The 25,239-nt window shown below is 41.3% G+C and overlaps 4 protein-coding genes across 8 annotated transcripts in view; 1 reads left to right on the forward strand and 3 right to left on the reverse strand.

Annotated features, from left to right (window-relative positions):
• The window catches only part of LOC116318582 (arginyl-tRNA--protein transferase 1), a 54,170-nt gene extending 44,220 nt beyond the window's left edge, over positions 1–9,950 (reverse strand). For 2 of the 3 annotated variants that reach the window (XM_031737629.2, XM_031737630.2), the window contains exons 1-5: positions 9,778–9,949; positions 2,944–3,007; positions 2,711–2,773; positions 2,420–2,529; positions 1,588–1,815 (exon numbers count right to left, since the gene is read on the reverse strand). In XM_031737629.2, coding sequence (XP_031593489.1) covers positions 1,588–1,815; positions 2,420–2,529; positions 2,711–2,773; positions 2,944–3,007; positions 9,778–9,877 — 565 coding nt within the window. In that variant the 5' untranslated portion in view covers positions 9,878–9,949. Of the gene's footprint in view, positions 1–1,587; positions 1,816–2,419; positions 2,530–2,710; positions 2,774–2,943; positions 3,008–9,777 lie in introns of all 3 variants that reach the window. The other variant, XM_039621897.1, reaches the window with a different exon arrangement.
• An 838-nt stretch (positions 9,951–10,788) lies between these two features.
• On the reverse strand, positions 10,789–16,787 carry LOC116318572 (delta-1-pyrroline-5-carboxylate synthase-like). 2 transcript variants are annotated; one of them, XM_031737620.2, is made up of 17 exons: positions 16,749–16,787; positions 15,530–15,647; positions 15,248–15,399; positions 15,007–15,156; positions 14,779–14,883; positions 14,529–14,687; positions 14,291–14,381; positions 13,735–13,859; positions 13,490–13,634; positions 13,324–13,397; positions 13,094–13,193; positions 12,672–12,892; positions 12,442–12,579; positions 12,157–12,352; positions 11,938–12,059; positions 11,504–11,786; positions 10,789–11,417 (listed from the first exon to the last, which is right to left on the reverse strand). In XM_031737620.2, the coding sequence occupies exons 2-17, from the start codon at positions 15,624–15,626 to the stop codon at positions 11,236–11,238; spliced, it is 2,340 nt and encodes a 779-aa protein (XP_031593480.2). In that variant the 5' UTR covers positions 15,627–15,647; positions 16,749–16,787; the 3' UTR covers positions 10,789–11,235. The 2 variants fall into 2 exon arrangements, with proteins under 2 accessions (XP_031593480.2, XP_031593479.2); XM_031737619.2 differs by lacking the exon at positions 16,749–16,787 and adding an exon at positions 16,136–16,558.
• Positions 16,788–16,858: 71 nt separating this feature from the next.
• Positions 16,859–20,130, forward strand: LOC120443313 (E3 ubiquitin-protein ligase TRIM39-like). Of its 2 annotated transcripts, none has more exons than XM_039621659.1 (6): positions 16,859–17,758; positions 17,905–18,000; positions 18,096–18,329; positions 18,409–18,431; positions 18,544–18,677; positions 18,765–20,130. In XM_039621659.1, the coding sequence occupies exons 1-6, from the start codon at positions 17,162–17,164 to the stop codon at positions 19,373–19,375; spliced, it is 1,695 nt and encodes a 564-aa protein (XP_039477593.1). In that variant the 5' UTR covers positions 16,859–17,161; the 3' UTR covers positions 19,376–20,130. The 2 variants fall into 2 exon arrangements, with proteins under 2 accessions (XP_039477593.1, XP_039477594.1); XM_039621660.1 differs by having other exon boundaries at positions 16,892–17,758; positions 18,786–20,130.
• A 118-nt stretch (positions 20,131–20,248) lies between these two features.
• Positions 20,249–24,459, reverse strand: habp2 (hyaluronan binding protein 2). Its single transcript, XM_031737595.2, has 13 exons — positions 24,307–24,459; positions 23,791–24,073; positions 23,527–23,613; positions 23,305–23,415; positions 23,070–23,186; positions 22,846–22,956; positions 22,591–22,762; positions 22,414–22,511; positions 21,850–22,327; positions 21,614–21,756; positions 21,387–21,521; positions 20,967–21,112; positions 20,249–20,849 (listed from the first exon to the last, which is right to left on the reverse strand). The coding sequence occupies exons 1-13, from the start codon at positions 24,445–24,447 to the stop codon at positions 20,682–20,684; spliced, it is 2,190 nt and encodes a 729-aa protein (XP_031593455.2). The 5' UTR covers positions 24,448–24,459; the 3' UTR covers positions 20,249–20,681.
• Between the last annotated feature and the right edge of the window lie 780 nt (positions 24,460–25,239).

Genomic DNA, 25,239 nt, shown 5'->3' on the forward strand with positions numbered 1-25,239 from the left:
TCTCCAACATCCTCTGTTGCCTTTTAATTAATGATGGTGGATGGTGTTCTCATCAGAGTTGGAGAGAAAAAAAGCAGCTGAAGCCTGAAACATGAAAGGTTGTTAAAACGCCACTTCCCCTGCTAATGGGAGTTTATTATCTCTTCACAATAAGTGTTTTTAATTCATTATTGAGAGGATATCCTGTGCTGGAAAATAAGGAGGAGAACATGATAGATAATTCCAAACCAGACACACACTCCTACAAAACAGGGAACAAACAGTGCCCTCATTCACCAACATGCTGCAGTGTGAAGCCTGGTTTACAAGGTGAACAGTGACACCTTCTGGCAAGATCTGATACTTCAGTTAGTGCAGAGCACAGCATGAGGCCACATTGGATAAAGTAGAGAGCATAAATTTAAGCAGGAAACCAAAGAAGCCATTAAGTACAAACAGCTGAGGATTCCTCAATTAGAAACAGGTGGCTTATTATTAGCTTAGTTGTAGTTGACAACATTTAAACAAATTAATAAGTAATCATGTATTCAAATAGTCTTAGCTGCAATGTTTAAAAAAAATCCAAATTAAGTTTAATTGCTGCAAAGAAATTCCAAAAACACTAAAGGGAAACTACTTATAATAGCAAGCCAGGATAAAAATTCACCTCATAAATGCTACATTAATACTTCGTATGATCAGTGCATTTTTAAGGTCTGTTTCCATTGTTTTTCTGGTGGCAGGATCTGCTTTCTGCATTTGAAGTTCAGTGTTGACAGCCCAGCATCTACAGTGAAAAAAACAACGCTCTGCTTACAGCTTTTTCAGTTTAAGAGCATTACTTCCCTCTTTGTCCCTGACAAAAACTGTCAATCCGTAGCTGTCACTGACAACCAAACTGTTTGGGATCTCAGACTGATCCAATCCTGTGTTTAGGTCCTTTCTGGAGTAGACTGTGGAGACTCGGAGCACTCGGTACAGATGAAGGCAAAAATGTTTCACCGTATTTTTGTAATGTAACAACAACGCGGCTTTCTGAGAAGCACTCCAAGACTGAAAGCATGGGTCATTCCATATCAATAACAGCTGTTAGTAGACACAGACCCTAGGCTGTAACAATCAAAAGTAGCCATGCTTTTATGTTATCCTTTGTTTAGAAAGGCCTTTCAAAGTTTGTGGGTTATTAGAACTTTAGAATAAAGTCAACGTGAAATTATTCACTTCAGTTTCACACTTATTGGGAAGCTTCATTGCATTGATGGTAATAAATAATAACACCCCGTCAACTCGATTAATATTACCTTCAGCCTGTTTATGTGTAAGAAGGTGCACACACAACAAAGCCAAGAGCAGAGAGGGGTAAAAACCCTGCACTACTTATTGCTGAGGCTTCATAGTACAGCTGCTTGAGCCGTTCATATAGGGATTTATGTCATCATTTTAAAAGTTTAGTTAGTTTAATTTTCTATGATCATCTGATTAATTGCCGCTCCAGGTTTAGATTGATAGATCACATAGAATAGAATGAGCTTACTAATTATAGTACTAACATAACTTTTTTTCCCTCCCAGCAACGGCAAGAACAGCACTAGTTTTGATGACTCCTACCTGGTTTGGGAGCTGTGGATGCTGTTCTCCCAGCTGGGACAGACACTGGATCATTTTGTGATGTTTGCGAGCCTGTAGGTGTGGCATCTGCTGCCTCCTTCTGAACTTCTGTGGTAGATGGAAACTCTGTAGCATCCTTCTGAATGTCTGTGAGAGCGGTGCACTTCAAATGTACTTTACTCAGTTCCTGTGGTCCTGCCTCTTCACACACAGAGTCCATTGGCTCACCTATAATGCAGGAAATTAATATTGCTTACACCAGACAGCACACTGTAAATGACCCTTCTCTTCTGTTTTGAATTAGCACCCAACGCTAACTGTACTTTAAACCAGGGTGCAATTCGCCAGAGGGAATGGGCCCTTACTTACGCCTGATCACTGACATCAGAATATGAAATGAGTGAATTGCAGTCATGCACCAGGACTGCTCTCTGTGACATCCTGCAGTTAAAAAGCCTTGCTGTGAAGGGGTCTCTGATGAAATGTTATGTGCACAGTTTGTGGGCTTTGCAACTGATGGAGCTCTTATGAGCTGATAGAGAGGAACAGCCATACTCCTGTGTAAACCCATAAATCCTAATCTGCCTGCCGTTCGCAGCATCATTTATATTAAAACCTGTGGTCCATGAACACATTACAGAGTCAAGTCATTTTCACATATTTATTAACTTTCAAACTCAAGTCAAGCCTGTGTAGTGCTTCACACTACAAAATACAACACATATGCAGTCGCAGAGCACTAACTGCAAAGAGTATTGACATTTTTTTCCATGAACTATACACCAATAGAGACTATGGATTGATGTGTTAATACCTCATATATTATACATACCTGCACAATCTTCCTGCCCCTTTTGCAGCTCCCCTTTGGATATAAATCTGTTCATCTTCTTCAGGATTTTCTTGTGGGATTTGGAAGGCTGGAATTTCAGAGCGTGGCATCTTGAGAGAGGATACAAGGTAAAGGTTATTGGTTGTTAAAGCAAACATTTAATTAAAGTATTTTTTCAACATAGATCAAACAACCCTTGTGTATTCTAGGTTTTTTGGTCTTATCAGATCTTAAGTTACTTAAAGCATGACTCATAAAAGGAAATTTTGGTAAGCAAGTTAATAAAATTACCTGATGGTATACTGTGGACAGCATGTCTTCTGCATTATGGGTTTGTAAACATATTTCCCACTTCTGAAAATGAAAACATGGACAAGATTTTTGGGAGAAAAAAAAAAGTATGATAATAAATTATTAATTTTCATTTGAAGTAGTCACAACTCCATTTTTAAACTGAATTCAGGAGAAAAGGTTTCAAATGGAAGTAGGAAGCTACTGGCTGAAACCAGAAAATAGCTACTCACCTTCTCCATCCTCGATCTATGAGGTCTTGGTAGTCTTGTACTGTCATGGTGTGGGACCACATCCCTGCAATCAAAACAAAACAAATAATCAAATTGTTTCCTTAAAATGTGTAATTGATTTAAATACAATTTTATACATAGTGGCAATCGTTGAAAATATGGCAACACGCCTCGGCAGTGTTATGTATGAAAAGTGTCTTCACCTTAAGCCCAATCGGGCTTAAGGTCATAAAAGTGGTAACGCCTAAGCTCATAAGATAGTTTTTCTTTTGTTCACAAAAGGCGAATGGGAAGGGGAAGAAACTGTTAATGAGAGTATACTTCTGTGTTTAAATTGATGATAAACTGAACCGGAAACAAGGAGAAAGAGTCAGGCTCTTCACAAGTGAGTAAAACTAAAACAGCTGTGATAGGAGGTATGTATACAAACAAGGCATAGTTTGTCAAGAAGTTGAGAGACTTGTGGTAGGTCCACATTTTTTTCCAGTTTAAAACACTGTCTCCAAAGGGTCATTCCCACAGTACTTTAAGGCCCCAATGGAAATATACAAATTTATCATTTGTAGCCAGACCAGCTCCCTCTTCCCAGAGTCGAGGTCTGAGCTCTTCCTTTCAACTTTCAACCTTCCTATCACTCTTGGAGCCTGCATAAACAAACCAAAACGTAAGCTTCTATTGCAAGAAAACAATCCATTTAAATCTAAAACAGCCAAGGTAATTAACTGTTAGAAAGTTCACACAACACACACCAACCTCTCAGTTGAGTATAATTTCCCATGTCCCAAAAAATTATGCTTAGAGTCCAAGCAAAACTACAGAGAAGTCTCCAACAGACAGCGGCAAGACTACACGTTTTCTTTATGTCTGACACACATCACAACTTTTCACAGGACTCTCTGTAGCATTGTGAAAAACTAAGTACACCTTTATTGCTTCCATAGAATCTAGGGTGAGAAGTAGCAGTCAAGTGCTGCTATACAAATCACTTGATTAAATGATCATCAGGAAGTGTGACCAAGGCTATCAAAGCAGAGATTTGGGCAGTTTGCTTGTCTGGAGTGTTCAGGTGTGTGTTAATTGTCCCAAAAGTGGAAGTCCCAAAAAATTCATCCCAAAGTCAGAGAAAATGCAAACAACCAAGCAATACATCTCAAAGTCTGCAGCCCTCAGTTAATGTGTTAAATGTTAAAGTTCAATATGTCTGTGAAGGTTCTCAGTCATCCAGGTCATCGTAGTCAAAGGAGTTTGCAAAGAAAAGCGTCTGGACTTCTTTAAGTTGCTTGAAGACGTTTCACCTCTCATCCGAGAAGCTTCTTCAGTTCTAAGGTCAAATGGCCGAGAGTCCCAGATTTAAACCCAGTGGGAGTATCCCCCCAAAGAGGGACAAAGGACCCCCTGGTGATCCTCTAATCACATGCGCCAAGGTGTGAAAGTGGGTGTGGGACCTAATCAGCCAGGGTTTCGGGTGAGCCCATTGTGAAACCTGGCCCCACCTTGTCATGTGAATTCCTGAGGTCAGATGGATGTGAGTGGGCGTTAAGGCGTCTGGGAGGAACTCAAAACTGGATTATAGATGGCAGACAGTTGGTGTCGTAAACCACCGCCTCTGTTCAAAGATGGTCGCTCACAGTGGACATAGATGGCCTCTTTCACTCCTCTTTCAAACCATCTGTCCTCTCTGTCCAATATGTGAACATTGGCATCCTCGAAAGAGTGACCTTTATCCTTAAGATGCAGATGGACTGCTGAGTCTTGTCCTGTGGAGGTGGCTCTTCTATGTTGTGCCATGCGCTTGTGGAGTGGCTGTTTGGTCTCTCCAATGTGAGGTCTGGGCATTCCTCGCTGCACTGTACAGCATACACCACGTTGTTCAGTCTGTGTTTTGGAGTTTGTCTTTCGGGTGAACCAGTTTGTGTCTGAGTGTGTTGCTGGGTCTGAAGTACACTGGGATGTCGTGCTTGGAGAAAACTCTCCTGAGTTTCTCTGATACACACCACATACATAGGGGATGACAACGTTGTTGCGTCTGTCTTTCTTATCCTCCCTCGCTGGTGTCTGATCTTCTTTTCTGTGCATCTTTGCTGACTTTATGAGCAGCCCAGTTAGGATAACCACATGTTTTGAGTGCTTCCTTTACATGTGTGTGTTCCTTCTTTTCCCTTCAGGCTTAGAGGAACATGTTCTGCCAGGTGGTGTGGGGTCCTAATTACTCCAAGTTTGTGTTCCAGAGGGTGATGGGAGTCAAAGAGGAGGTACTGGTCACGTGTGTGTGGGCTTCGGTAAACTTCAATGTTGAGGTTGCCATTCTCTTCAATGTGCACAACAGCGCAGTCCAGGAAAGGGAAACAAAGTTATCCTTTGTGTCTTCCCTGGTGAACTTGAGTTTTATCCACAGCGTTACTGGTACAGATGATGTGATTCCACTTCTTGTGTCAAAATCAAGACACAAGAAGTGGAATCCTTCATCACATATCTGTAACGCAGTGGCTGGGTACATCTTTCACCAGGAAAGACCAAGATAACTGTTTGCCTTCCTCCACTGTAAGGTTGGCACATTGAAGAGAATGGCAACCTCAACATTGAAGTTTACCGAAAGAAGCTCACACACACGGACCAGTACCTCCTCTTTGACTCCCATCACCCTCTGGAACACAAACTTGGAGTAATTAGGACCCTACACCACCGGCAGAACATGTTCCTCTAAGCCTGAAGGGAAAAGAAGGAACACACACATGTAAAGGAAGCACTCAAAACATGTGGTTATCCTAACTGGGCGCTCATAAAGTCAGCAAAGATGCACAGAAAGAAGATCAGACACCAGCTAGGGAGGATAAGAAAGACAGACGCAACAACGTTGTCATCCCCTATGTAGCCGGTGTATCAGAGAAACTCAGGAGAGTTTTCTCCAAGCACGACATCCCAGTGTACTTCAGACCCAGCAACACACTCAGACACAAACTGGTTCACCCGAAAGACAAAACTCCAAAACACAGACTGAACAACGTGGTGTATGCTGTACAGTGCAGCGAGGAATGCCCAGACCTCTACATTGAGAGACCAAACAGCCACTCCACAAGCGCATGGCACAACATAGAAGAGCCACCTCCACAGGACAAGACTCAGCAGTCCATCTGCATCTTAAGGATAAAGGTCACTCTTTCGAGGATGCCAATGTTCACATATTGGACAGAGGGACAGATGGTTTGAAAGAGGAGTGAAAGAGGCCATCTATGTCCACTGTGAGCGACCATCTTTGAACAGAGGCGGTGGTTTACGACACCAACTGTCTGCCATCTATAATCCAGTTTTGAGTTCCTCCCAGACGCCTTAACGCCCACTCACATCCTGGGCCATCTGACCTCAGGAATTACATGACAAGGTGGGGCCAGGTTTCACAATGGGCTCACCCGAAACCCTGGCTGATTAGGTCCCACACCCACTTTCACACCTTGGCGCATGTGATTAGAGGATCACCAGGGGTCCTTTGTCCTCTTTGGGGATACTCCCACTGGGTTTAAATCTGGGACTCTCGGCCATTTGACCTTAGAACTGAAGAAGCTTCTCGGATGAGAGGTGAAACGTCTTCAAGCAACTTAAAGAAGTCCAGACGCTTTTCTTTGCAAACTCCTTTGATTAAAGTTCAATACAGTACAGTTGGAAAACCACTGAACACGTATAGCTTCTTTGGAAAGATCACTAGGAGGAAGTCTCTTTTCTTTAAAGAGAATGTTGCAGCACAGCTTATGTCTGAAAAGTTGCATCTGGCCAAACCACAACACTTCTGGACCAGTGTCCTTTGGAATGATGAGGCCAAAGTGGAAATATCTGTCATAATGCATAATGCCACATTGGTATTAGCATAAACAGCTCATACCAGCTGTCAAGCACAGTGATGGAGGGAATGTTTTGCAGTGGTGTTTGGTTTTTTATAACCACAGTACCTGGTTACTTTCCAATCACTGAGCTGATCATAAACTCCTCAGTATACTGAAGTATTCGAGAGGCAAATGTGAAGCTATCTACATACCAGCTAAAAGTTGGTAGCAATTGAGTCATGCAAAGCTATAAGCAGCAGAATGGCTGACAAAGAAAAAAAAAAAATCAAAGCATTGCAGTGACCCAGTTACAGTCCATACCTCCAAATTCAAACTGTGTGGTGGGATCTTAAAGGGGCCTGGGTATAAACTAATGCTCCCTTCAGTGAACTGAAGCAACGTTGCAAAGAAGACTAAGAAGCTTGGAAAGAAAAGCGTCTGAACTTCTTTAAGTTGCATGAAGACATTTCACCTCTCATCCGAGAAGCTTCTTCAGTTCTAGGGTCAAATGGTGGAGAGTCCCAGATTTAAGCTCTGTGGGAGTGTCCCCCCGAGCGGGACAATGGACCCCCTAATGATCCTCTACCTAATCACATGAGCCAAGGCGTGAAAATGGGTGTGGGTCACAATCAGCCAAGGTTTCGGGGGAGCTCATTTTGAAACCTGGCCCCACCCTATCGCGTGATTTCCTGAGGTCAGATGGCCCAGGATGTGAGTGGGCGTTAAGGCGTCTGGGAAGGGATCTCAAAACTGGACTGAAACGTCTTCAAGCAACTTAAAGAAGTCCAGACGCTTTTCTTTCCAAGCTCCTTAGACTACGATGACCTGGATGACTGAGAACCTTCACAGACATGTTGCAAAGAAGAATTCCTCCAAAACAATGTGGAAAAAAAATGAGAAGAAATTATATAATTTTTCTTATGGAAAATGATTCCTTGAAGTTACTACTGCTACAATATGATGATTCTACAAGTGAATCATGACGTGCCCTTAGTTTTTCACAGGTCTGCATAAAGCTCCTGTGAAAACTTTCTAGACTGTATGTCTATACAACTGAATAAATAAACATGTAAACAGTATGTCAAAATCTTTGTTTTTTCTTATGTTGCATTATTCAAATCATTGTCCCCCCTGTTACATAGATCTTCAGTTACCTTATCTGTCAGTGGTAAAATAAAGAGCATTGAAATTCACTCTATTTAAAACCCCAGAGAAGTTATGTTTAAATACAAAAGGTTTAGGGCCTACACATTTAGTCTCTCAGATATTTCTAGCCAATGACTGCAAAATGACCACGCCCTCTGAAATTGCAGAAATGTCCCATTCTCATATACATGTGCATTAAAACCAATAATAGCATATAAAATGAACTTAAAAGGCTTTAAATTAGGCTGATTAATTAACTCCTTTTATTTGAACATAATACATGTCATCAAAAAGCCCTGCTAATTTGTTAGGCAGGAATCATAAATCTAAAATACAAAGAATGGATTCCATGTGCAGGCGGGATAAGAGTACAGTGGCTCACGACACACCTGGAGTGTGTTTTCACCATTCACACCAGATCCCTTCTTCAGCCTTCACTCAGGCATGACAGACACAATAACACAGATGAGAGCAGATGTTGTGCTCTTGTTGTGAGGAGTTGTGCTTGATTTGTATCTGACAACATTGTTGATAATATCACTGCACCAATCACACCAAGGGAAAACATCGTATGAAGCACCTGTTCAGAAAAGTCTACAGTACAGACGCACTGCTACTATATCACATAATCCATGCATCTACAGCATAAGATGCTACACATCTTTCCAGGAAAATAAAATAATGCCAGTGAGAATATAACATGAGATAACGCGTGACCTGCATCCACTTCCAACCCTGTAACACTGTTACATAGTTACAAGAATTACACAGGTAGTAAAGTCTCGGTTCTTCACTGCAAGCTGTCCTATCCATATGATGTAACAGGACCAGATTAACACTCTTATCTTAGATTAGACATCAGCTCTTGTCTGCAGGCGATGTGCCCAGTTGCTCATTGACTACACTGGGACCTCCCTAATTATAGTCAACCTGTCTCAGCCCTGCTCAGATCAACTCAGTGACACCGGTGTGTCTTCTTACCTTCTCACACATTTTTCATTTTTATGTGAAACTCAGATCTTTTAAAAAAGTAAGAGTACAATGAATCATCATCATCGAGGCTCATTTTTACTAAATATTCCAAAATATAGCCACATGTCAACATTTATGATTAGGCTGTTCAACTAGTACACTGTTATCCCTCTGTCACTCCCAGCTAGAGAACAGTTAGCAAGAAAAAGTAATGCCAATCACCATCTACATTACCTGTTACACCAAAACAAAGTGTGAGAAAGTACTATAACACATGCGCCGTTCGCTGTCACTTATTGTATATTATACGACTTTTAAACCACCTAAAATATACAATATCCTGGATTTCCTAAACTCTTTAAACCCAGCGTCACATCACGAATAACAAAAAAAAAGAAAGCTGCACTTTCTAAGAGCAGCAGCCTTGCTTCTCCGTCCTGCTGTTTAAGAGACTACCTATTAGCTTGGTGCTACTGCAAAATCTACTGCTAACATGCTACAAATGCATTGTTACACCCAAGTTAAACATTGTTGTCCTACAGAAAAACCATTCAACAATAACCTTAACTGATTTTATTCTACAAGCCTTCTTCCATTTCCCAGAAAGCAAAAGCTAGGCTAGAAGCTAACGGCTAAAAACTGCGCTAGGTCAATAACCTTAAACCTATCTAAATGATGTTAGGCTAACGCTAAATAATATTTGCACTCGCAGTGTGCGTACAGTCTATGTAACATACTCAAATACACTGACAATAGGGATAGGTGCAGTGCAAAAAACAGCTAGCCGGCTATTATGCCAGAATGTAGACGGAGCTAGGTCATTAGCACAAACCAGTTGAGAGATCCCCGGCTATCCTCCACACAGACAGACACACATACACACACTTCATCCCCAACTTACCACGAGAGAAGTTTCCCGTTTGGCTTTTACAGTAACCACAGCGGTAGCCGTCTTCTCCACCAAAATATTCTACTATAGTGTAAGACTTACTTCCTGCCATCTTTAAGATCTAGCACAGCTGACAGCTGAGACAGGTGACCGGGCAAGCCTTGCTCGACATGTAACCCCGCCCACAGCAAATACGTCATCAGGTGTGCGTAAAACACGTGGGAGTTCTGAATAAGTGTTTAAGTGTTACAAGTAACACTCCCAAATAATGAAATACCGGTAGCTTTTGTTTTTTGGATCAAAATAAACATAATGCACTGCAGTACATTCTGTAGAAATTACTTTATAACTTCATATTTAAGAAGACAGAGGCAGGGGAGAGGATGAAGGCATGTTCAGAGGCCTGAACATGTTCTGAATGTATGGTTTGGAGACAGTGGCATTGGCATAAAGACAAGGGGTGAAGCTGGAGGTGGCAGATGAAAATGCTCAGATTTTCACTGACCAAGATATACAGATTTACAATCCTGTCTATCAGAGTGACAGCTCAGGTTGAGAGGTTTAGAGAAAGTTTGGAGAAGAAGGTTAAGATGGTTTGGACATGTGCAGAGGAGGGGTAGTGGACATACTGGACAAAAGATGCTGAAGATGCAACAGCCAGGTAAGAGGAAATGAGGAAGCCCACAGACTAGGTTCATGGATGTAGTGAAGTAAGACATGCAGAGGGTTGGTGTGACAGAAGAGGATGCATGGGACAGGATGAGAGGGAGGCACATGATCAGTTGTGGTCCTAACATTAGAGATCAAAAGAAGATTATTTAAAAACTCAGTTCTATCAATTAAATAAAGTAATAACTAAAACCAGGCTATACACCAACAGCTGCTTTCCCACTCTTGAATTAAACATAGGATGGATTAAGCAAACTAAAACAAAAAATAAAAAAATAAAGACCTTCATTGGGGGGGAAATGGGCAGATTTTTCAGCAAAAGCTTTGTGACAGATATAATTCAACAAGTCATAATTAAAGAACTGTACACCATATTTATTAAATTATCTGTGCAAAGAGGAAAGACAGCAAAGTAAATCCAAAACAAGATCCTGCATAAACAAGACCAAGAAAGAGTTTGCATGTAGAAAAATAACTTAGAAAATTACAGCTGGAACAATGATTTAGTTTGACGCAATTACAAAATGGCCTTGGAGTGAAAAGAGCTTTGTCCAGTCCTAAGTTCTGTTTTACTTTTACAGTTTTCTCTCATTTAGCCACCAGTCAATTTTCTTGGGTTTCAAATGGATTCATAGGTTCACAAAACCAGGATATTTGTTGTCTGATAAAAGTTGCCTCCATTCTTCCAACCACCCAACAAAACAGACCTAAACAGGATTGTGAAGCAGCTTGTGAGTTGAAACGCTACAGACAGACACAAACCTCTAAATAAACACATGACTTTATGTTGTTCAGTGGTTTCTAATTGAAACTCCCCTGGGGCACAGGGATGTTTTCATGAAGGTATTTCATGCTGCCTTGCTCAGAGAAGTCAGCCACTGTGTGTCCCTCCCCTCGAAGGACCCACTTGGTGGTCAAAAGTCCCTCCAAACCTACAGGTCCTCTGGCATGTATCCGTGCTGTACTGATACCGACCTCAGCTCCTGCAAAATAAACAAAGTAAAATTAAATACCTTATTTTATTTTCAACATAGTGGTGGCTTAGGTTCACTTGAAGGTAAATACATACCAAGGCCAAAGCGGTAGCCATCAGCAAAGCGAGAGCTGGAGTTCCAGAATACACAGGCGCTGTCCACCTGCTGCAGAAACTGTTCGGCTGTTTCTTCATTCTCTGTAACAATGACATCAGTGTGGGAGCTGCCGTATTTGTGGATGTGGTCCACAGCTTCCTGCATGCTGTCAACCACCTCAATGCAGCATTCCAGGTCCCCATACTCTGTCCTCAGAGACTTGACCTCGGATGGGCTAAAAGTTAAATAGGATGCGAAGCGAGGACCAGCATGAATCTTTACCTGTGAGAACGCAATAACCAATAGTTTGTTAAAGAATAAAAAACAAACAAATGTTATTTACTATAAAGTGGTAAAGTGTTAAATTCTCCTGCTGTTTTTCCTATTTCTGAACCTCATTCAAAGCATACACCCAAATAATCCTGTTTCTTACTTGCTCTGTTCTCAGCATGTCAATGATCTGGTCAAACACAGGAGTACGCAGCAAATCTCTGTGAATAAGAAGAGTCTCCATGGCATTGCAGGCAGCAGGGTAGTCACATTTAGAGTCTTTGACTGGAAAGAAACACAGTTTGTACAACCATTCAAAACCAGTCAGTTTGCATTAGTGATAAATTCAATAGACTGGAGCTGAATGCGATTAAAAACCTACCGATATCAAGAGCTTTGTCAATGCTGGCATCACTGTCGATGTAGACATGACAGATGCCCTCACTGTGGCCCAAAACAGGAATGCCCTTGGCTGCCCTCTGGATTTCCCGGACCAGCTGAGACGAGCCCCTTGGAATGATCAGGTCAATCATCTTGTCCAGTCTGCACAGATCCTCAACTTCCTCACGTGTGCTCACCTACAGCACAAACTCTTTTAGTTTATCACAACAACTAAAATACTACCAGGAAACTAAAATTATATTTCTATAATGATTTTCAGTCTTACCAGTTGAATGGCATCAGCTACACCATGAATGGAAAGGGCTTCTTGAGTGAGTTGATGTAGAATTTTGTTGGTGTTGGAAGCTTCTTTGCCACCTTTCAGGAGCAAAGCATTTCCGCTTGCAATTGCTAGTGCTGACACCTGAAGTACAGCATGTAAAATTTCACTCTTTTTGAACACATATAAAACCAGACTCTAAAAAAGTATATCAGACTGCCTAGAGATGGTCTGACCTGTGGCAGACAATCAGGGCGAGACTCAAAGATGACCAGCAGGACACCGATGGGGACCGTGATCTGTTCTAGTTCTAGGTTGTTGGCCACTCTAGTCCTCCTCAGCACCCGGCCAACGCTGTTCCTGGAGGAAACAGCGAGCTGACGCAGGCCAATGGCAAGACTGTTCAGCTTGGCAGTTGACAGACTCAGGCGATTGATCAGAGGCTGGGACAGACGACCTATAAGAGTAAAGTATGAATAAAAATGCTGGCCCATCAATCAATAAAGAGCAAAGTGTTGCCAAGCAGGAATAACTGCTCTGCTACGCTATGCTGCACACAATGACTCCTACCAAACTAGACTACAATGGTATCTGAGTCACAGATCTACATTCAGGTATGGATTACGCTAATCCGTGTGCCAGCTCTCTGCCTCTGTACCTAATGTTGTTGCTAGCTCCATGTCTTTCTTATTTGCATTAAGAATTTCTTCTTTCTTCTCTATAAGGAGCTCAGCAAGACAGCAGATGATCTCCGCTCTCTGGAAAAATAAACACATAGATGTGATCAACACAATTCAAAATTAATTGACACTGCTGTCACTACGATGTAGAAGTTATTTAATTTGGTGACCTTGTGCAACTAATTAGGATACATTTTTCCCCATTTACCTGTTCAGGGAGCAGGGAGGCCAGAGTTCTGCCTGCATGTCGTGCCATCTCTGTCTGCTGCTCCACAGTTGGGCCTGGTGGTGTCAATAACACCAACATCAAGCATAAATCCTCGAACCACAACAAAAAGATTCAAATGCTCTGTCTGAGGGGTTTTACCCAGTACCTGCAGGTTTCACTTCAGAGAAAAAGGTGCCAACTTTCTTCCCTTCCACAATGTCTGTGATGACGTGACCGGTGACTTTTGGATCTGTGCCATTGGCAATGATTACTGAGGTGCCACCCTGCAGTGCCCAGAGGGCTGCTTTCACCTGAGCCACACAACATGATTTAGTGTAATGCAACATTTTCATTACTGAACCAACTCTGCCTCTTCATATAGTGAGATGAACTATTATCTGTCACACTGACCTTTGCTTCCATACCGCCGATACCAACTCTGGATTTAGTCCCATATGTGATGGATTGTTGGTCTCCGGGATAGAATATATCAATGAGCTTGGCATCATCTGTTCCTGGCGGACTGTCGTATAAGCCTGAGGAAAAAATTAAAAAAAATAAATCACACATATATGGATATCTTCTCATTTAACAAAAACACGACCTGCCTGTTTGTAAAGTCTTCTATTAATGTCTGACTACCTGGCATTCATTAATGAATAAAAGCAAAGCATCAATGGCAGTATGGCAGTTGCTGTAATACTATGCATAATAATAATAATACAAAAGATTAGAATTATCAATATAAATCATTTTCACTTGTACAAATACAAAGAAATTGTTGGTTAATTTGGTCATTTGTTTTCATTTCATGCATCTTTAATATAGCTTTAGGTAACTGGTTCACATTTATTATACATACAAACATAAACATAATCTACACATTCACAGAAATAACATACTGGCCATTACTGTGATTCTTAAATGCAAATTAAAGAAAATATTATTTAAATAGTCATATCAGTACCTTGGACATCAGACAGGGCAATAAGTAGGTCTACTTTCATTTCAACAGCCAGCCGTGCAGCCAAGCTGTCGTTATCTTTGATGCTTATTACCTGAAACACAAATCAATATTTCATTAAACAAAAAGCAAAAAACACTGTGCAGGTCAGTAACAACTTCAGTTGCTACTACATTTCAAAAGCTTCCCTCTCTCACTCAGGTGCAAAGGAAACATTGCATGCACAAACAGGTGTACCCACATTTACACCCTGTAGGTCACTGTTGGGAACAGGGGGTGGAACAACAGCATCGTTCGTGTTAATTATCGGGACGATATTCATACGCAGCAGTTCATGTAGCGTGCTGTTCAGGTTCCGGCGTTTCTGTTCATCGTGAAAGTCCAGATTGGTGACCAGAATCTAAAGAGGTGGAAAGAAATGTGAAGAAGTATGTGACATTTTAGTCAGGTGCTGTAGGTATTTTATTCTATGCCAAACGTAGAGCACATACTTGTGCAGTGCAGATGCTGTATTGGGTGAACATAGCTTCGTACAGCGCCATTAGACCGCTCTGCCCAGCAGCAGCACAGGCTCTTGCTTCCAAAACTGGGACTGACTGAAAGACAATGAGATTTAAACAAAGTTAACAAGATTTAGAAAGAAACAAATCAGAACACTGTTATTCAGTCTACATTTACAAAATAGTGGGTCTAAGTTCCTTCTGTTAAAGCTTATTCACCATGTCTTTCAGTTGGTTCTGTCCAGAATGCAGAGCTTGTCTGACACTCTGAGACAGCAGTATCTCATGTCTCAGTCGCTGCTTCCCAAATGCCACAGCACCACTCGTAACAATCATCATCTCCCTGCCTTGATTCTGTAGCATGGCCACCTGATGGAACACAGAAACAATAACATTTAAGATCTCTTTTCATAGGAGCAGTCATTCCTCCATAAAAGACACTTTGTATCAACATTATTACCTGCTCTACTATTGAAGCCAGTCGTCCCAGTGCCAGACCGCATTCATCTCCACGTGTCACCACAGCGCTCCCAAGCTTCACTACAATGCGTTTGGCCTGCTTCAACTCACTGCGGTGTGCAAAGGACTTCCCATGGGGTCGAGGGAGAGAGACTGCGGGGATTAAAGAAAACAGTCACATTTTAACAGGCATATGCAGCCGAGGAAGAACCAACAAATATCAAAGTGATTCTGAGATTTGTGTACAAGCCTAGTATGATGAAGCACTTGGCTGATCACTTACATTTAGCCTGGGAAAAGGCTCTGATGTAGACTGGGCACACATTTGATTGCCGTGTTCTGAATGGCAGAGGAGAGCAGGAAGCCAACCTGGCAAACATGGCACTGAAAGTTCAGGACCACTGTGATGAGCACAGAAAGCAATGCATGGTTAGTCTAACAATGGAATAGCGTCAAATTAATTAAATAAGCAGCTTCTGGGTAAAACAAACAGGCTTTACGCCAACGTTTTAAATCGATATATGGAGTTTTGCTGTCGCTTGAAAGCTCTGCATCATGTGTCTTCTTCTTATCAGTGTTATGCGATATTTGGACTTGACACACTGACCCATTAAAGATTGTTTTGCACTAAGTTAGCTTAGAAAAATACAAGCAATAATAGGCAGGGCAATAGACTGGGCGCTTTTCACTTGTATAACCTGTAATACATATGAACTAACTGCAGTTTGCATGGTAGTTTATCAGACTATAGCAGCTACGTGTCGAGTACTTCTGTCAAAACATACCTAGGTTAGCTAATGTTAGCTAGCTTTAGCTGTTATGAGCTGCCTCACTTGCCTCGGTTTTCGACAGAACAGGCGGAAGAGATTTTTTATAAAAGACTCCTTACCCAGCGAGATGGAGACCTGGAAAGCCAACCACAGCTACACTTGTAAGTGAACGGCGAAATGAAGTCAGAATCGCAGCGCTTCACTGCCACATCCACAGCCCACGTTGTGTGGGAAGTGCCGAAATGCTATTCACAAACGACCGGTACGTAAAATATCAGGAAACTTCAATGGCTTAAGACGTTGGCTTACGCAAGAAAATTTTAACGTAGGCATGAATTTTATTTTATTTTTTGTGAGTGAGCACGGGTTGCACAAATACAGAGACACTTCACGCTGAAACGAAGATTAGGTTGTGTAAAGAGTGCAGAACAGTTTTATCAGCCTACATATATATATATTTAAAAGCACCATCTACATCACAGAGAATGCAGGCTTTTGCAATATATATATTATGCTATTATTGTTATTTATAATTACAAGTAATAGTCATATATTAAAAAGTAAATGTCGTTTCTTCTACGGACAATATAACATCGCAATAACATATTTTTTTAAAGGGAAATATTTTGTAATGTAATTCTGACAACAACAAGCGCGACTGTAAACAACGAATATCGCTGTTTTCGAAATTATATCTTGACAAAATAAAACAAGCTTCGCTTAGGTACCCACGTGACTTCCGGGCGACTTCCCGGTTCTTTTTACACCCGGAAGAGCAAGCGTCCTATGAGATCTCAAGTTGAGATTACTTAATCACACACCTGTGCTCAAACGAAAGAAATTTCACACTAAATTGATTCCATTCCAAATTGATTCCTGTCATTTTTTTATTAGATGACCCTGCATTTTGGACTGTTGACTTGTAAATTAATCAATTTCTTTGAAACTGTGCCATTAATTTGTGTGCCAACCATTTGAACCTGCTAGTGAAGCAAAAAAACAAAACAAACAGTCTTCAGTAATGTGACACTAAAGGCACGTGAGTGGCGTGTGTGCATGCCAGGACAGACCTGTGAAACATTAATGAGCAGGACAGTCAGAAGCACAGTGCACAATGAGCCACCACAACAGCTGTACACAGAGCTATGGGGACCATGGAGGAAACTTTGAAGTGTCCTGTGTGCCAGGATTTCTTCATTGATCCTGTGACGCTGCAGTGCGGACATGACTTCTGCCTCACCTGTATACAGGCTGTCTGGGAAACCGATCTGTCTGATGAGGGGCCTTTCTTCTGCCCAGAGTGTCAGATATTTCTCCCCTCTGACCTCACTCTGAAGGTAAATGCAGACCTTCAGACCAAAGTAAAGGACTTCACCACTAAGACGCTGTCAGCAGCAGAGCAGCAAGCAGCAGCTTCAACTAGTGAAACTAAATCATCATCAGCTATCTGCTGTGACCAGTGCATAGAGATGCCATCAGTAGCCATAAGAACCTGCCTGACTTGCGATGCTTCGCTGTGCCAGGCTCACGCCCTGCTCCACCAACAGAGGTCTGCTCTAAGGGAGCACACAGTGGTGGAGGTGACCAGTGATCCACTGTCTCTGAAGTGCAGGGAGCACCGCGATGAGCTTAAGCTCTTCTGTATGGAGGAAAAGGTACCTGTGTGCTGTTTGTGTGTCCTGGTTGGCACGCACAAACATCACAAAGCCTCTCAACTGCACGAAGCCAAAGCAGACTTTAAGGTGATTGTTATAATCTCTTTTCATTACTTGTGAGGAATATTTATCTATTTTCTCTCCTGTTGTTTTTTTATTTTTTGTTTGTTTGGTTGGCGTTTTTTGGTTTGCTTGTTTGTTTTACCAGAGGCATGTTGTATTTCTGTCTCTAGAGTATGCTTGAGACCACAATGAACCAACTACTAAAGAGGAGAAGTGAAGCCGAACATGCCATCAAAGACCTGGAGTCACTGTATACACAAACAGTGGTACAGCAAATACAGAAGTCACACTCTTAAATTGCTTAACTTTTTTAATTGACGGAAGCCATTCTTGTTTGTCTATCAATGCATTTATCTTATAGACCTCTGCTGCAGAGTTTAGAGAGAGAATCTCCGACAAGTACAGCAGAATCCACGTCGTGCTGAATGGCGATGAGCGTCTGATGATGCAGATTATAGACGCAGAGGAGACATGCATGACAGAGTGGCTGGAGGCCCAGAGGAGCATCGTAGAGGCTCAGATCAAAGAGATAGATGCATTCAGAGCCTCCAGCAAATCCCTTCTCCAGGAAACCAATGATCTCCGGTTCCTGCAGGTAGGTTTACATGATCACTTACCTTGACCAAAAGTGTAGCACAAATATAGCTCAAATGTTTCCTGTTGTTTTTAAACAGCAAATCACATCACAGAATCTTTGGTGAGTATATTGCTGAGTCCAGTTTGTAACCTGAAATTGCCCAAGCTTTACGCTGCTCCAAATCATTATTCACTGAGCCTTCCTGTGCTATGATTTTTATTTTTATTTGCAGTGATCCCTTGGATTTTGCTCCAATCCGAGAAGTAAACAGAGACCTCTGTGACCCTGAGAAGCTGAGAACAGTAGAGAGGCTGGTGGATGAACTCTCGGTGGCTCTGTCACAACATTTTCCACGAATGTGGTCATGTTAGTAAAGCTTTTTTCCTTTGACATTCTAAATCCAACTCTCATTATCATTATAACTGTGTACTAAGTAAATATTTATATTTGCAGACTTAAGTTCTCCTGTTCTAGACTTCAAAACAGCTCATCCAAAGCTGGAGTTATCCCAAGACAGAAAACAAGTTTACTGGAGGCGCCAACCTTTCGGTGAAGGACAGAGCCCTCAGCCATATGACTCACAGTATAGCGTCCTTGCTCAGGAGAGTTTTACAGGTGGCCAGCACTACTGGGAAGTCATTGTCCAAGACAAGCCCTTCTGGATGATAGGTGTGACCACGGGGTCAGTCGATAAAAAAGCCAGTTTAAGCCAGAGTTCTTCCAGTCTGGGTGTAAATAACACATCTTGGTGCATCTACTATGGAGACGGACAGTACCTGGCGTGCCACGATACTCAGGAAAAGCAGCTGTCAGTTGGAAAGAGAGTCAGAAAGCTAGGCATACTTGCAAACCTCCAGAAGGGGGAGCTGTCATTCTATGATGCCGACGCTATGAGGCTGCTTCACTCCTTCTGTGTGCAGTGGACAGAACCGCTCTATCCCATTTTTAACCCATGCATTGATATGAACGGAGTCAACACACAGCCTCTTACCTTGTTTTGGATAAAGGACCCCTGGGATTGGCATACACGTGAGGAGAAAAGTGAACTCACAGGAACCATTTAACTGCCTCTGTGGGATGCAGAGTCACTGATCAAATAATTATTTTAAGTGTAATTTTCCATTTGTGCTCACATGAAATTACATTGTGCAAATGTCCAACGTATCTAGGTTGTCAAAAATATTGACTACCACCAAGTTTCCGTGATTGGCTTTGACTCTGGTAAAGCTACAACGGCATTCAACGAATATACCTACCTCTAACTTCTTGCTAAAATTAGGTTATATGATAATATATGAGAAGACACATCTGCAGACATATCCGCACCGTGACTTTATAATATCAAGACTAAAGTTACGTAATCATTGCAGCACTGCCGTTTCTGCAGTTGACATGTAAGCTAAATATTTCATTAAGTGGTATCAGGTTCAAACAGTGCATTTGTTCTGTGGCAAAGTCGATCTCTTTCTGCAGCTTAGCAGCTCTCATGTGTGCCTTGATGCAGTTCATAAAGTAAATGACCCGTGTGTAAACTGCTGGTTTGTTCTTTGTGCAACCGTCCTCTCAGCTCATCAGACCATGGAGGACATGCATGCCTTTAGTCTCACATGTCAATGGCCTACAGAGTTGTTGCCCTGCAGCAAACAATACACTGAGGTCAAATAACACGAACAGTAATGCTATATGTCTAGAAAAGATCAAGACACTTTACAGTCTGATTTACACAATTCTTTGTGCATCACGCTTTTGCTCATTGTAAATAAATAAATACCTTTCTGCAGAAGAAGAAGAAGTCTGAAAGTTCACATTCAACACAATTAGAAAATATAACTCTCTCTTTTTTTGTAAACAGTAACATTATGCACCCATCACAGGGTTTTGCTGCAAGTTCAGCCACCCTAGGGCTTGGTGAGGACATACAGGAACAACACAGCACATCAGAAAGAAGAAGCATTTATTTGCATCATGTGATAATTCTGCCACAACTTTAGGACATTTTCAGTTCAGTGATGCAACTTGCCCCATTTTCCAGGGGAAACATGGTATAGCTACTTATATTGTGAGATTTTCTTTTCCATTCTTTGTTTCTTTCTTGCATTCCACACATATACAGCCACTGAAACACACTGTGCTTAATTAAAAAGACAATTCAAGCCTTTGGGTTTTTTCCATTCATGCATCATTTATGTTATAACAGGGGATTTCAGGTTTTTCCATCTTTTACGTGTAACTGATAAGACACTCCAGCTAATGTCCAGTACATTTATGAATAGTTTGAATAATCATATAATTTGATTACATTTTAGGAAAAGTGTACAGTGTGTAGTGGTTGGAGATCTGGCGGGCATATTAATGAGAAACAAAGGTTGCTCAAGGAATTGCTCCTTCAGTATTTGCCTTGATCCAGTCCACGAAATTAGTGACCCGTGTGTAGACCCCAGGCTTGTTCTTCTTCCCACACTGGTCTCCCCAACTCACCACTCCATAAACAACATTAGCGTTGTTCTGCATACACGTCAGTGGTCCTCCAGAGTCCCCCTGAAACAAAATTGTACAGCTGACTATATGCTACTACTGGAACTAATGTAATAACTTTCTGTAGATGCGTTAGTAATATACTTGTTATAACAGCATCAAACCATCAAATGTCCTAACCTGGCAGGAATCCACCCCTCCCTCCAGGTAGCCAGCACAGAACATGGAATTGTCCAGGATGTTCCCATAGACAGAAGGATCAGAGCACTTTCCCTGGTTGATCAGCAGGACATTGGCCTCCAGCAGGTGGCTGGAACCATAATCAGCTGCAAAGATAATGCAGAAATATATTAGGGGGTAACCCTTGTTTCTTTTTTTCATATTTCATGCCCACTTCCAGAACAAAATGAGTGAACGTTCATCAAAAGTTACTGAAGGTGATCTCTGCCTGTAAAGCTAGCTATGGATACCACTGGAAAATGTTCCATCAAATGTTGGAAAAGAGTTAAAGCTTCATTTAAAATAGAAAATGTCAAGTGTTTATCAAATAAGCCAAATTATGTACATGAAAAATGGCAACCTTTTTGTAACCTTACATACATTGCTCAGTAGCACCCCATCCAGAGATTTTGCACTCCGTCCCATCAGGCAGTGGCGCGTTTGGTAGACAGGCTGTCTTCACAAACTGGGTCTCATTGGCACAAAAACCAGGAGTCCCACTCAGCTTCAACAAGCCTTTAGGAATACGTGTGAGATATAAATGTCACCACAAACTCAAAGAAAGAACATCTGAAAAAAATGACAGAGACATTTGAGACAAGTATCACCTATATCATTGTAAACAGCTTCACTAGTCTCCCTGTAGTTTGGATTTCTAATAGTCCTTTGGACAGGTATGGTCTGAGTTCCGGGGTCTGGCTTACTCAGTGAGAGACTTCCAGCCAGCACCTGCATGTCCTTGTTTGGTTCACTGTGCAAATAAAAAACAAAAGGGTTCAGTCAATATTACATTGTCTTACTTGTAATCTTCCATTAATTGGGTTCTTCAACCTTGTAGCCTTACATGCAGTGTGCAGCTGTCAGCACCCAGCAACTTGCAATGAGAATTCCTCCACAGACGTGTCTGAATGGCTGAGCGGAGCCCGTTGGCCTCACTTCCACAGAAACCTGCCAGGGTATAGCTCCTGGACTGACTTTCAGACCCCCAAAGATTCGGGTAAGAGCCTTTTTTGGCTGAGGTATGCCACAGGTGGCAAACTGTTTTGGTCCGGTAGTCGGAGGGAGAGGTGTTGCAGAAGGGTGGATTGGCTTCCCAGTTGATGGTATGGCAGGTGTTGGCAGCTTACCAGTAGGTTCTGGCTGCGGTGGTTTAGGCTGTGTCGGTTCTGGCTGTGTCGGTTCTGGCTGTGGTGGTTTAGGCTGTGTCGGTTCTGGGTGCGGTGGTTTAGGCTGTGTCGGTTCTGGCTGTGGTGGTTTAGGCTGTGTCGGTTCTGGGTGCGGTGGTTTAGGCTGTGTAGGAGCAACCTTAGTTGGCGGCTCATCTGAAAACACAAATCCAAGAAGATGGCACGGATGTTTTGCTGGCAACACTCAAGATCAAAATGTTGCCCATCACTTTAAAACTCACGCGTCGATTTAGGACATTTTGGCACATCACAGTAGTCCCACAGTAACCTGAGGCCTCTTCTGAAAAAGCACCAGGGCTTTGACTCTCCGTCAGGGTTCCTGAATCAGAAAACATGTCACTGAGACAGACCTCTTATAGGTGTTTTCTGCAGATTGTATAAATGGAGTTACTTCTGACCTGCAGAAGTTGTGAGGGCCGAGGCCGTCTTTGTCCTCAAAGGAGGTGAAGGGATTAACACCTGATGCCAGGATGAAGTGGGAGTTCCAGTAGAGGCACTCATCACCATCATCCGTCTCGCTCACATTGCCACGATATGACTCTCCATCGTCCACATAGCAGTCGTTTGGACCTGAGAAATGTAAATTACTCAGTGAGTAAATAAATTATGATGATAACTATATATGAAGAAAGACAATAGAATGAATTATTTACCAACATTGCAGAAACGTCCTCCGAACCCTTCGGGGCAGTGGCAGTCAAAGTCATTTTCATCTCTGATGCATGTGCCACCATTTTTACATGGATTAGGATTACAAACTGAAACTTTGGAGAACAATAAAAAAAATTAGGCTGTTGTTCAGTAACTGCTAAAATCCTCACCAAAGAGGAATTTGGGCTTTTTATATATATATATATATATATATATATCAACATACTAGTTTTGCAGTCTGGAGGCTGAAAGGGTCGCTTGCATTTGCACTCATAGTGTGGAGGAGTTGAAGTCAGTATACATTCGCCATACCCACAATGACCTCTTTTACAAATTCTTGGACCTTAGAGAATAACACCATTGGGACATTTTTAATAACATTAATTCAGTTTGGTTTTTTACACTTTGTATATATATGCAATTTGACAAAAGAATGGAGAGAAGGGATTTTTTCTTCACACCTCTCTCGCATTTTTTTCCCTTGTAATGTTTGGGACAGTCACATTCGAACTTTCTGCTGCCTTTCTTCTTACACACACCATTGTTAAGGCAAGGATTTGGGATGCACTGGCCTGAGAAATAAAAAATGAAAACACACCGTAATGTCAAAATTAAACCTTTCCTCTGTAGCATTGGAAGAAAACATGCCACAGATTTGCATGAGACGTTTGTTAATATCTTACCGTCTGGGTCTATCATCTTATAAAGCCAGTCTGAATGATCATTTTCATCATCCTCATCATCCTCATCCACGATCTTAAAGAAGATATCTAGAACAATACTTTCCTTTAGATTTAGAGTTTTAATTCTTTAAATACAACATTTCAAATCATTTTATTAAATCATTAACATGAAATTTCCCCTTGTGGGACTAATAAAGGTATATCAATCAATCAATCAATCAATTTTCTATATATGTTACAAAAGTAACATAAAGGAGTACTAACCCTCAATTATATCTTTAAACCTTCCTCTGTGTCTCTTTTTCTCATGTTTCCCATGTCTTTCAGGATGTGCAGAGTCCCGATGTTTGTCATGTCTTTCAGGATGTGCAGAGTCCCGATGTTTGTCATGTCTTTCAGGATGTGCAGAGTCCCGATGTCTGTCTTGTCTTTCAGGATGTGCAGAGTCCCGATGTCTGTCTTGTCTTTCAGGATGTGAAGAGTCCCGATGTCTGTCTTGTCTTCCAGGATGTGAAGAGTCCTGATGTTTGTCGTGTTTATTTTTCAACTACATTTTTTAAGGAATTGCAGATGACAGCATAACATAAGCGCATGTACACATCCAAATAACTATCTCTATCACGCTATATATTCATATCTATCTGTCTATCTAGCTATATATGTGTCTAAAGCAATTAACCTTCTTAAACAGAAACATGATCTACTGTGTTTTTTGACAGTAAATGCCACAATGTAAATAACATACAACGCATGTGATTATTAAATTCAGTTAATACATACTTCAGCAGGTATGAAGAGCACCGCTAAAAAGAGACAAAGGAAGAGGAGCTTCAGGTTCATGATGACAGTTGACCAGAAGACATCTAGGAGAGTAACATGAGAGTGAGCTGACTGGGGGAGCACTCGCACTTTTCCAAACATTTGGTAAGTACACTAACCTTTGAGTTAGCCTTTTCTTTCTGTCCTTTTTTTTTCTTTTTTTCTTTTTTTGTCTGGCATCCATCCATGTTGCTGCGTCAGTTGTATTGATTATAACTGAGCTCTTAGTTACCTTTATGGTACTGCATAATAGGAAAAATTCAGCTGAGTTTACCAATCGCTTGTGACAAACACATTTACAGTCAAAAAATATCTTCCCCCAAATGCTGACTTTAAGTAACTATATCTGCATGAATGTTTTCCATGTAGTTTGATTACATAAGTACAGTGTAAATTACATTTCAGGAAATGTGGTCAAATAAATTTACTTGATTGGTATACATTCATGTTTATACCAAGCATATTTTTCTTAATTATTAATTGTTTAAATAAATGAACATTTAAAATGTATACATTTCAGCTGCATTTTTTTTTTTTTTTAAGAATTGTCTTAATGTTTATTGAGGGCAAAAAATCTTCTTTTTTTTAGTCTAATGGAGAATAGTAACTGTGTCTGCCAGCCTGAAAAAATTCCTCACATCAAAACATTTTAAGTGAAGTAAAAGATAATCCGCCAAGCACACCGAGGTGCAGAGAGCATGTTTGCTTAGGACTGACTGTTTGTTTGAATGTAGACTTTGGATCCACACATAGGTTCATATCAGGATAAAAACCAGTGAGCTTTTACTAAAATCATAATTCACTGAAATAGCTGCCAAATCCAGCTGATCTATAATGTGTTAGTAATGCTGAGGACTTTCCCCTGCTACATCAAAACCTCATGCGATACCCCAA

This window comes from Oreochromis aureus, linkage group 13 (genome assembly GCF_013358895.1).
Source record: "Oreochromis aureus strain Israel breed Guangdong linkage group 13, ZZ_aureus, whole genome shotgun sequence".
NCBI classification, from domain to species: Eukaryota; Metazoa; Chordata; class Actinopteri; order Cichliformes; family Cichlidae; genus Oreochromis; species Oreochromis aureus.

Coding starts and splice junctions, on each gene's coding strand:
- habp2 (XM_031737595.2), bottom strand. CDS start 24,447: ATGTTTGGAAAAGTGCGAGTGCTCCCCCAGTCAGCTCACTCTCATGTT. Junction 24,074..24,306: donor TGCTCTTCATACCTGCTGAA/GTATGTATTAAC, acceptor TAAAAAATGTAG/TTGAAAAATAAACACGACAA. Junction 21,113..21,386: donor ATGGGGTGCTACTGAGCAAT/GTATGTAAGGTT, acceptor TTATCTTTGCAG/CTGATTATGGTTCCAGCCAC.
- LOC120443313 (XM_039621659.1), top strand. CDS start 17,162: ATGGGGACCATGGAGGAAACTTTGAAGTGTCCTGTGTGCCAGGATTTC. Junction 18,001..18,095: donor CACTGTATACACAAACAGTG/GTACAGCAAATA, acceptor TTTATCTTATAG/ACCTCTGCTGCAGAGTTTAG. Junction 18,330..18,408: donor ATGATCTCCGGTTCCTGCAG/GTAGGTTTACAT, acceptor GTTTTTAAACAG/CAAATCACATCACAGAATCT.
- LOC116318572 (XM_031737620.2), bottom strand. CDS start 15,626: ATGTTTGCCAGGTTGGCTTCCTGCTCTCCTCTGCCATTCAGAACACGG. Junction 12,060..12,156: donor TGACAAAGCTCTTGATATCG/GTAGGTTTTTAA, acceptor GTTTCTTTCCAG/TCAAAGACTCTAAATGTGAC. Junction 11,418..11,503: donor TGGCTACCGCTTTGGCCTTG/GTATGTATTTAC, acceptor TTTATTTTGCAG/GAGCTGAGGTCGGTATCAGT.